Source organism: Nomia melanderi, chromosome 2 (assembly GCF_051020985.1).
Source record: "Nomia melanderi isolate GNS246 chromosome 2, iyNomMela1, whole genome shotgun sequence".
Lineage (NCBI taxonomy): Eukaryota > Metazoa > Arthropoda > Insecta > Hymenoptera > Halictidae > Nomia > Nomia melanderi.
In genome coordinates, this window is record NC_135000.1 from 8909129 (window position 1) to 8921451 (window position 12323).

The 12323-nt window shown below is 39.4% G+C and overlaps 1 protein-coding gene across 6 annotated transcripts in view; it reads left to right on the forward strand.

Moving 5' to 3' along the window:
• Positions 1-12323, forward strand: part of alpha-Man-IIb (alpha-Mannosidase class II b) — a 123590-nt gene that overhangs the window by 79876 nt on the left and 31391 nt on the right. For 5 of the 6 annotated variants that reach the window (XM_031973697.2, XM_076374463.1, XM_031973724.2 and 2 more), the window contains one exon: positions 8635-8727. The exons of the other annotated variant lie outside the window; for it this stretch is intronic. In XM_031973697.2, coding sequence (XP_031829557.1) covers positions 8635-8727 — 93 coding nt within the window. The remainder of the gene's footprint in view (positions 1-8634; positions 8728-12323) is intronic. 6 annotated transcript variants of the gene reach the window in all.

Here is a 12323-nt window from a genome sequence, read left to right on the forward strand (position 1 = left end):
AATTCCTAGACTTTTGAATCCTTGGATCATTAAACTATGGATCTACGATTCTTCTGATTCAAAGTTATAAGTTTTCACATCCCCTAAACTTTGAATCTTCGAATTCTTAGACTTTCGAATCCTTAGGTCACTAAACTATAGATCTACGATCCTTCTGATTCAAAGTTATAGGTTCCTAGATTCTCTAAACTTTGAACCTTCGAATTCCTAGCCTTTGGAATCCTTAGATCACTAAACTATGGATTTACGATTCTTCTGACTTAAAGCTATAGGTTTTCACATCTCCTAAACTCTAAACCTTCCAGTTCCAGCCTCTCGAACCTCATCACATCTCCAATCCCAACCATTAATCCATAATACCCTAAACTCTATCTCTCCATCCCTCCCACACTCCAAACTCACATCCGTAGCCCCAAATCTCAAATTCCAACTATCCTGCAACACTGAATTTCCAAATTCCCAATCATCTATCCCCTCCATCCTCTAAAATATCTGATACTTGGAATCCCTCGTTCAAAAATCAGAAATTTCTCTCCCTCGAGGGACAGAGGCGTAGGAATTAGGGGAGCCAGGAAAAATGGCGGAACAACGTTGAAACCGGTCGATCTTTCGGCGAATTTCCAGGCGCCGCGGGACAAGCAATTACGTCGGCGACGGAGCGTCGGCGGACACGCGGCAAACGCGATTTATTCGTCCCGTCTCGTCTCTGTTTCCAGCGGGCACACGCGCGATGCGCATACCGCTCCGCCGGCGGAACGCGCGTTATAACGGCCGTCGTAAATTTCATTCCGACCCGCCGCGATGTATAGATCGCGGCCGCGATGACGCATCGCGCGATAATGCGTCCCCGCAATTTCGCCCGTATTTTCGGATAAAGTAATTTACACGGGCCCAGTCGGCCCATTACGGCGCATTACGCGTACGTAACCGTGCCCGATACGCGATTATCTTTAATCCGACCGTTCCGCCGTCGTTTCGACGAATTTCGCGCGTGTCGGTCGCGACGCGCGAACAACGCGCCGGGGAGCACGTCACGCGACGGTCACTGGGCGGCTAATGTGTTCGGATAAGGGAGTTGTCGCGTGAGAGAGGAATGAGTGGGTATTCGGGAAAAATGGGAATTAACACGTTGAACTCTGTAGCAATATTACACCAGGATTAATATTAGATATTTTAATGAATCTAGAAACTGTCCTAAAATTATTAGATTTTTCACACATCCAAATTTTGCACTAAGAAGGAGAATAAAAGATCTAAGAAATTTCGTAGCATTTTTCATTTTCGCTAGGGACACTATAGAAATTAGTTGCAGTTGCTGATAGATTACAAAACCATCTGGAGTGCTAAGGGTTAACACGTTGAATGTCATGGGATTATGGGTGACCATGAACTAAATCGAACTACTATAGTTTACTCAATGAAACGATGATTGTTTGGAAACATTTGTGTATTATAAACAATGCTACTTAATGCGGTGACGTTCAGCTAGATGAATGTGCAGTAATGATAATGCAATTAAATGAAACGATTGAATATTATACTTTTTCCGTGTAGTTTGCTGTATGAAACTGTGCAGTATTCAACGTGTTAATATGCATGGATGTGACTCTTCAGTTAGTTGATTTCATATAGCAGAAATATAGAGTTGAATGTTTAGTATTTTAAAGGAAACTTTGTATTGCTGTGTGAAATATTTGAATAAAGTAGCCTTGTTGCTTAATTTATCTGTGAATTATCGGCGAATTAGCTTTAAACAATGTCGTCTGTATCTTGGTAGAAAATGTTGAATATTTCTAGTGAAAAACTTTCGAGTGCAAAGGGTTCACGTAAAATTGACATTTGTTAAATTGTAAAATTGAATTGTTATAAATAATCTTTACTGACATGTTTCTGTGTCTTTATATTAATCTTCTTTGGAAACGAAGAGACTGCTTCAGAGCTTCTCGAACAATCAATTAACAACTATTTGCAATACTTAAACCCTTTATTACACTAACTCTTTATTAAACAAAAATAAATATATATCATATTCCTAGTAACTTGTGCGTTTTAGTATCTCCTTCGTCATCTAAACATTCATCTATTTTAAATCGCTCAATTGAATCATCTGTGAGCTTCTCAAACAATCAATCAACCACGTGGAACACATAAATCCTTTATTACACTAACTCTTTATTAAACAAAGATAAACATATATCATATTGCTAGTAACTTATGCTACTTATCTTTTATTACACTAAGTTTATTTATTACACTATCTCTTTATATAAAACTTATGCGTTTCAATATCTCCTTCGTCTAAACGTTCGTCTATTTAAAATCGCTCAATTGAATCATGTGTCAACATCCCCCGCCGCAGACTTCTTTTTTCCTTAGGAAACGTACCCCTGACGCCGAGTATTGTGAAGTCAACCGGAAAATATTATAAATCGTCGGCTCCCCTTTACCGTGCACCGTGGAAAAGAAAGGGGCTAGTTTTTTCCAGCGATCGAGCCGGCCGTGAATAATTGGGTCGACGCTCGACGGACGTGCTCGACGAGTGACTAACTGAATCGGGTTGCTCGTCGCGGCGTCTTTTTGAAAAAAAGAGACCGGAGAGGGAGGGAGAGGCAAAAAGACAAGTGGGAAACGATCGACAGAAGGGGTGAACGGATATCCGGTTACCTCGGCGATTCTTCACTTATGGCGGATCACGTACCTTTCAAGAAATTCTGCCGTTCGACCCGTGAACCTTATTTATCGAGCCAAGGCGGACGAGCAAAGACGATCCTTTCGTTTGATAATAGACTATAATGCAATAATACGATTATTGTAGAATGACAATTAACACAACAGTGATAATGTGATACAATAATACAATAAAAGATTGTGTTGTCACAAAGAGTTCTATAATATTAATGTTTATCTTTATTAATATTTTATTTGTATTTTCTATAAAATTAATCTTCTATAATATCAATGAAATAAAACTAATTTCCCATGAATTGTCTATGATGTTAATGAAATAAAATTAATTTCTCATGAATTTTCTATAATATCAATGAAATAAAATTAATTTCCCATGAATTTTCGATGATGTTAATGAAATAAGATTATTTTCCGATTAATTGTCTATAATATCAACCGAAATTAACGGGAAAATTTGAGCCACTAGGGGGAATTAGTTAAATACGCAGTACTTTTTCGAAGTTCGAGCAGATCCCAGACGACTGAACGGCGAGATAACCATAGAAATAAGAGACGAGACGTTTCAGCCGTCGGGGCGGCAGCTCGTGGTCCCTCTCGGGTTCTAATTTCGTTAAGGGCGCGTAAAGGCGAGAAGCAAGTTCGATCAGACGGAAAGAAAGAAGCTCCGTGGAATAATCCGCAGTGAAAGACGACCTGGCTCGATGGCTTAGGGCTCCGTCGACTCTTCGTTGTTTAATTAACGTTTGCAGGATTAAGTCTGTTCGGAGGAATGGAATACCCGGCTGATAGACGGGGAGATAATCGATCGGTTCTTCCCTAAGAAGAAACGAAAATTCATCCTCGAACGGAAAATGCTGGAACTTCGTCTATCGGTTTTCTGGGATAACGTGAATAATGTAAAACTGTATTAACTCTTTGAACTCTGTAGGCTTCAATATTGCACCAGTTATATTAGATATTTTAATCAATCTAGAAACTACCCTAAAATTATTCGATTTTCCGCATATCCAAATTTTATGGTAAGAAGGAAAATAAAAGTCGAAGAAAAATTGTAAAAATTAGTTGCAGTTGCTGATAGATTATAAAACAACCTGGAGTGCTAAGGGTAGTATTTTTTAATTAGTACAAATTTGTTTTGAGTATAGTATTTCTTAAGTATTCCAAATATTTTTAAATATAGCATTTCTGAAGTATTGCAAGTACTTTTAGATATAGTATTTCCGAAGTATTGCAAATACTTTTAGATACAATATTTTTTAGGTATTGCAAATACTTTTAGATATAGTATCTTTTAAGTATTGCAAATACTTTCATATCTAGTTTTTCTGAAGTATTGCCAATACTTTTAGAGCACAATATTTTCTACCTACAGTAATCTCTAAGTACTTCCAAAGTACACAACTTCTGCCATAGAATATTTTTCAACAAAATCACTAAACAGCCCGAATTCTCTGCATAATTGCATAGTTCCATCAGCAAATGTAAACTTCATTTTCGACTTCATTCTCCTATTCCACTTTCCTTCAGAAAAGATTCCCAAGTAAAAATACTCAAGCTCAACTCAAAGTTCTAATTTCCATTTAGCTCTCCCATTCACGATCCTCACGTGAAAACTGCATTCCTCTGGCAAGAAAATTCGTCGATTCTCCTACAACGGGATCGGAATTCGCATTTTTCTCGCTCCGCGAGTCGTCCGGAAAAAATGTGCAACAAAATTTTCAAATTCCTCGCGGCTGACCGTGAGCAGCGTCGATATCGGTGCGGATAAACCGGCGAATACTCTGCGGGACTGCGGAATCCGAGGATCGCGGGCTGCGGAACAATGGACAGTCGGCGGGCGGATTTTCTTTTAATTAAAACGAGTTTATTCGTTTATCTCCGGGGCTTCTTTTAATTAAAGGAGCCGCGGTTCTTTCCTCCCCGGCGGGGAAAAAAATATTACACCGCTCGGGGAGGATCCCGCAAATATTTCCCCGCGAAAAATGTGTCCTGGCGCGGCTCGTTTGGCACGCGGCCCGCCGGCAAAGAGATGACAGCATTCCGAGAGGAGGGGAACGGGGGAACTGTGCTTTACGAGGATACAGCGATAATTATTTCAGTCGCTGGGAAATATTCATCTGAAGGAAGCTTAACCCTTTGCATTCGGAAGATTTTTATTAGAAATATTTAACAATTTTTGACGAGGCGAAGACGATATTGCTTGAAATTGACTCGAAGGGGAATCACAAGTGCATTGAGAAACAAAGCTATTTATTCCAATATTTCACGTATCGAGGCATTATACAAAGTTCAACATTAAATATCAGATTTTATAGTCTCAAATCAACTGGTGACTGAGTCACCTCCCGAGTGCAAAGGTTAACGCTAGAACTACAGTCGAAACGACTGCTTTCGGTTTTCTTGTTTCGCTGTTGTTAATGTCTTCGAAGCATTGAACATTCGAAATGATTTTGAAAATAAATAGTTTCACTTAAATCCCTTATCCTATAACGAGTTAGATTGGTGAAGATTTTCAACTTGATTCAACAAATATATGTATTACTCAGTTCATTCGAATTCGAAGTAAATATTATTCCCCTGTAATCAACTGTTATACTTGAAAGGAAATATAGGCATAACATATGCTTAGAATTTTTCTCTTTTTCCAATAAATTATTAATGACAAAGCAGCCGTATTGACTAGAGTTGAGAATAGTATCATAGGCCAAGGGGTTAAGTACTATAAAGATTGTCTGAAGAATCCCGAAAATAATCTATCGTTACAATTTTTATTAATCGTATTAAACGCTTGGTAGTTCTAGTGTTACTGAGAGCTTTCGTCTCTAAGGAGGATACTGTTTGTTACAAGCTCTAGAAGTTGTAACTTTCATTGTAGTTTCAAACGTTTTCGATGGAAAATTCATTTTTTTATTGCAGAGGTTTGATTTTGTTTTAATTGCTGTAGTGAAGGAGTTTCTGCGTTGATTACTGGATTTTTAGTATCTCTGTTTTGAATGGGTAGTATGGAAGATATTCGTTTTGCTTGATATTCGTATCAGTGTTCCATTTGAGATGAAACTTTGAATTTTCTAATGGAATAGTTTCTGCATTGGTAACTGGAGCATTTCAAGTATCTCTGTCTTGAATATGTATCCTAATGGAAATGTTTCTGCGTTGGTAACTGGAGCATTTCGAGTATCTTCGTCTTGAATAAATAGCGTACAAGATACTCTGATGCTTGATATCTGTATCAATGTTAAACTTGAGATAAAACTTTGATTTTCCTTAGTAATATTCACTAACTACATCAAATTTCAATTCTAATTTTACCATTCTTACGTTAACCTTTTGCATTCGACAATATCTTTCATTAAAAATATTCATTGCTTTCCGACTGAATATTAACGATATTTCTCGTAACTAATACAATTATCTTCTATAAATTAAGAGAGAACTGTTTTACTTCGATGTTTTATGTGTTGATACATTACACAAGGTTTAATATTTAATTGAAAATTTTATAAATTTACTGCGTCGAATCAAATGGTAACTGAGAGTCACCTCTCGAGTGCAAAGGGTTAATTATTGATAGATTAGAAGTACCTTCTCCCCGAATAAATGATAAATGCGACACCAATGATAGCGTCCCTCGTTATTTTTCCTAGTTTCCAATCGGATAATAGCTAAGCGCATTTCTAACAGCGTTCTCTCGGTCCGATCTCTTATCAGAGGCGCCCTATCTATCAGGATCCCCGCGTTGATTGATATCAGGCCGGGGTTCGATGGTTTATTCACCATCCCCCCGTCCGCGTCGTCTAATAGCACGTCAAAGGAGACGCTGAAGCGTCAGGAGCGCCTACGACACGGAGGCAAATGGGTGCATCCAGTGCACTAAGCATTCCTTTGTTCCTGACGCGTGATTGACGCGGAATGCATCGTGCTTCCGAGCCCACTCTACGCCAAGAGATTGTACAGGCCGTGTCAAAGTAAAGGGACGTTAACCGTCGTTTCAATCACTTCGAAAATCATAACCGGAGACTGATGGAATTTTCTCTAGTTTCATATACTTCGATGGTGACTGGGTTTCTTGGTATATTGAGTGCAATTGTACAGGTCGTGTCAAAATAAAGGACCGTCGATTATTGCTTCAAGCGCATCGAAAATATTAATAGCAAGTTGACACAATTTTTTTATATTATTTTACTGTATGCAATTGTACAGTGTCAAAATAAAGGACCATTAATCAGTGCTTGAATTGCATTAAAAATAATAGTAGGAAATTGACGTAATTTTTTTTATATTATTTTGCTGTACACAATTGTACAGTGTCAAAATAAAGGACCATCGATTATTGCTTCAATGGCATTGAAAATAATTATAGCAAGTTGACGTAATTTTTTTCTTTCATTTTGAGTGTGTACTTTTTGGTACACCCTATGTAGAATTATTGTGTCAATCAGTGCTTCAATTGCATTAAAAATAATAATAGGAAATTGACATAATTTTTTTATATTGCTTTATGCAATTGTACAGGTTGCGTCAAAATAAAGGACCATCAATCAGTGCTTCAATTGCATTAAAAATAATAATAGCAAATTGACGTAATTTTTTTATATTATTTTGAGGATGTAGTTTTTGGTACACCCTGTATTATACAGGCCGTATCAAAACAGAGGACCATCGATCATCGTTTCAATCGCATTAAAAACAATAACTTGACTTGATTTTTAAATATTTCTTCTATTTTGGTATAGGATATACTTTTTGGTACACCCTGTACAGTTATAAGAGCGTGTCAAAATAAAGTACAACCAGCCATTGTTTCAATAATTCCAAAAGAGAATAACAGAATGTTAACAGAAATAGGAGATTTTTTAAGAATCATTCTATTTCGTCATAGCCTCTATATTTTGGAACGCCCTGTAGAAGATTGAAAAATCGTGGGTTTCCCGCAGCGTCGCCCTCCCGCATCTCACAGCCTATAATGGTTTTTGTTCGACCGCCTTTGAACCTTCGATTGTCCCTTTCCCTCGATCCGTTCCCTTTCGAGCGATCATGCCCTTCATTCCTCAGGGAACAGAGATCCGTATTCCACCCCTCCTTGCCACTGACAAGCTAATGGTGATCGAATTGCTAATCCGTTTTCGACGTGTCTGGAATCAATGGAGAACTCGAAACTTCGGTACCTCCTACCTTGAAACTGTTCACTCTTAACACTAGAACTATCAAAAGTCAAAATGACTGGTTTCGATCTTTTTGTTTGGCAATTATTGATATCTTCGAAGCGTCGAATACTCGAAATGATTTTGAAAATAGTTTCATTTCAGTACTATAATGAATGCCTGAAGAAACTGAAAGTAATCTATTGTTACAATTCTTATAGGAATTGATATTTAATTATGATTGATGATAATTAATTAATAAAAAAAAGGAAACTACATGCTGATCTCTTGCTGTTTGACTAATTAAACCATTTATTCACTCAGTCTTCCAAACACACATTTCATCTCGCAGAAACGTCGACATTCGTCCGCAAATTTTAACAAGCCGCAAAAATAGGAAAAATGCAAACGCCATACTCCGATGATTAAATTGCATAAAAATTTCAAAAATTTAAAACTACATTGTGGCTTATAAATTTCAATGTTATTCATGTCATTTTGCGTCACAGTGAAAATCAATGCTATATTCACGTCTACGAACATGTTAATCCTTGTTCCAATTATCTAACAAATAATTAATATCTGTGTTAACAATACCTCATCTTCGTTAGGTGAAATTTAATATTTTTGTTCGTTTAATTTACCCTCGTGCACGTATATAATTTAATATCCGTGACACCAGCGGAAATGCCTGTCCACTCGATAAGTAGTTCGAGTCAACCAGAGGTCAGACCAAGCGGCAATAATCCACTGACAGAATCAGACGTGTATCGCTGAACAAGTTCGTGTGCCGTTTCTGTTGCAGCCCTCCTGGATGAGAAGCAGGGAGTATTGGGACGACAGTTTCGAGGCCAGGTACGCCGAGCTCAGAAAGGATCCGACGAGGCCACCATTGAAGGTAAAAGCTCTCGTTTAATGTAACGCGAAGTAATCCAAATGTTAATGCCTGTAGCTTAATGTACTTCGAAACGCAGCCTCTTTCAACTTCCGTATCTGGCGACGATGTTTCATATCAAATTTTCTAGAGAGACAAATCACGAATCCAACGGTTAACACTAGAACTGCAACAAAATCATTTTGAGATTCTTTATTTTAAATACCGTAATTATGTTATTGCTATTACTATATCTGATCTAATAATAATAATAATAGTAATAATAGCAATATTATAATATTATTATTGTAGTAGTACTACCGCTAGTACTAATAATAATATTATTGTTATTATAGTACTACTACTACTAATAATAATATTATTACTAATATAGCACTAATAATAATATTATCCTTATTATTACAACTACATTCTAATGACAATATCATTGCACTTATTATTATATTACTCTTATATTATCAATATTATAGTAATCCCGGCTGAGCCCTCAAGTTTATAGTGGGGTTACTATTATTATAGATATTGAAAATGTGAATCTTCAGTAAAAAGAGAATTAGGAAATAATATGGACAACACGTAAGAATACAACTTAATACCACGAAGGCCAACACACGACTCTCTATCACGCACCAAAAATGTTCTTCTCCTGTGTCTCTCACCAAAATGTCCTTCTCGCACGCATTCCCACTCGCTTTTAACACACACCCCCATTCGCTCTGTCTTTCTCACCCTTGCACCCTTCTCACTCGCATCTTTCGTCCATAGTCAAAATTCACGCAGTCACGTACAAGCTTTTCTCTAGGTCCAGTCGCTCAATTCCAGACACTCTTTCTCGTATTCTTTCAGCCACTCGAGATTTTCTAAACGCAGTCACACCATTTTCCAAACATCCCGGCGCCGGTCCGTCGAAATACGACCTGGTCACCCTTACGCACGCACAACAAACCATTCATCCTACAATAAATATTCTAGATACTACAATATTGCCATTTTTATTTGCGACATCGCATAGAAACCTAGAAAGACGTTCTCTTATCGTTTCCGCAACGCGTTGCAAATTAGTTGCAATACTGGGCAGTTGTAGTGTTAAGTGTCGAAGAGGCACCGTGTCCGAGTTGGTCGAGTAAATCGACGAGCGGCCAAATATTGAGCACGCCAGACGAAAGAGGCTGCCGCAGCAGCTTTCGGCCAGCTTTGATGAAGCATTCCCATTAGTGGCCCCCCGTTGAAGGGCCGGAGGACGCACAAAGGTCCGCTCGGAAACCGCGGCACGCGGCGACAGCTCCGCGCTGACCGAAATGCGCCAGATAACCGGGGATTGGGGTTTCGTGGGGGTGAAAATTGGAGGGCAGAGCGTTTTCGAATGTTTTCCAGGCTTGTCCCTTTCTCTTTTTAATTGTCCCTTTGCGAGCTCGGCTTCTATCGATTGTCACTCTATCGAGGAACCTAATTTGTCTAAAAATACTCCTTGTAGGCTGGCTACTCGTTGATTTGTACTACTTAGAAGCCTTACAGGTCGTTGACTTGTTCTACTTGCTGTCTGACCATTTGTAGATCTTTCTCTTTGGAAGTCTGACAATGCACTGGTGTTTTCCACTTGAAGCTCTTCATTCGGTGACTCATTCTACTTACTGTCTAACCATTAACAAACTTTCATTTGAAGTCTAGCAATTATTCCAGGCTCCCTGTGGTCTGACCACACACTAACTCCCACTACTTGCATTCGAACCATTCTCGGAGTCACACCACTTCACGTCTGATCACTGTTCTATACCACTTTCTTGTCTCATTACTCCGCTTCTACTACTTAAAGTCCGACTTCCCATAGACTTCTACTTCTTGCCTGATTACTCTCATACTTCGACTACTTCCACTATCGTTCCTCGTGTTTTAAAGCAGAGTTCATTGAAAACCAGTCTCCATTCCATTAACACTATAAAATTATTCTCAGTTTTTGTATTTAAGTGAAACTATTTATTTTCAAGATCGTTTCGAATATTCAATGCTCTTACTGTCAATAATTGCAAAACAATAAATAATTTTGACTGGTACGGTAGTTCTAGCGTTAAGATCTGACATTCAACCACTTGAAACTCGTGTCGCCGATTTCCTGATTTTCCACCGTCACATCGAAGATCTCCGAGTTCGATCGTAATAATACGATCAGCCTAATGAACCTGCGCGAACCTGACAGACGGAAGGGCGCGTTTACAGTGGCGGGAATAGAGAAAAGCCCGGGCAGCTTAGCTGAGCCTCGCGTACGTGCTTTCCGGAAGCCTCAAGGCGGCCAGGCAGACGGGGAGACGAAACTTCGTTAACGAATCTCTGAAATGCCTCGGATGCGTCGGCTTAATTAGCTCGCGAACGTGAATGCTGGCCTGCCGTTGCCATGCGCGGCTCACTCGAACCTGGCTGCATCAGCCAGGTCGATTCCCTCGAATTCACGGCGTGACCTGCATAGAAGTTCGACGATATCGGGGCACACGTATCGCCCGTGAACACGTCTCGTCGCTGATCGTTCGTCATCGTTGCCTCGCAGAATTCCTGGAGCAGTCCGTTAACAGCGCTCAACTGGATCCTCGAAAGTTTCAAGGATTTAACTCTGGATTTGCTAAAGGGAATTCACTAAGTTATAATCGTGAACGATCACGGTATTTTATACATTAGTTTATATATTTTTTCGGTTATTTATTTTAATGACCTTTTATTTCTGTTCATTGAACTTTTTGGATAGTTTTGTTAGTGATCGTTTGTTTTGTGCTCTATGACACTGCGTTTCATTGGATGACGTTTAATTAGATATTACTGAAGCTGTTTTGCAAGTCATGTGTCGGACTGTTTAATTATGCAACTGTTCAATTATTCAATTATTCAACTATTCAACCATTCAACTACTCAATTATTCAACTATTCAACTATTCATCTATTCAACCATTCAACTACTCAATTATTCAACTATTCAACTATTTACCTATTTAACCATTCAACTCCTCAACTATTCAACTCTTCAACCATTCAACTACTCAACTACTTAACTACTCAACCATTCAACTATTCAACTCCAACCATTAAACTACCCATCTCAAGCTCACCGCTAAACAAACCTCCGACTCCCCAGCAAAATAATACCCCGTGCTATCCAGCAAAACACCAGCGACAATCTTCCCTCTCAAAATTCCCGAACCCGCAGTAAACTTCCTCCGGATCAGCACTCCCGCAAAACCTTCATCTGCAAAATGCCCGGTCGCAAGAACACGCTATCCGCAGTTCGGGGAGCTGCGCCAGAAAAACGAGAGGTTCCGAGCGAGCCCGCCTCGATTCCCGGGGACAAACGTTTGGAAACGTTCTCCGTGAACGGCTCCCGCAGGAGGATGGCGTCCGCGTTCGCCCCCTTGCCCCGCTTCATCCCCCGTCCCTTCCTTTCATCGCCGGAATCGCGGCTGACTTCGACAAGTTCGACAATACCGGCTGATCAGAACATTGTCGGCTCGCTCGTAACGCGTGCTGGGGTGTCCCTGCCTAAAACGCGCACGACAATACCCTAACGCTGCCCATCCCTGTATTTTCATCCCTCTGACGCCCTCGTTCGGGGATTTCCC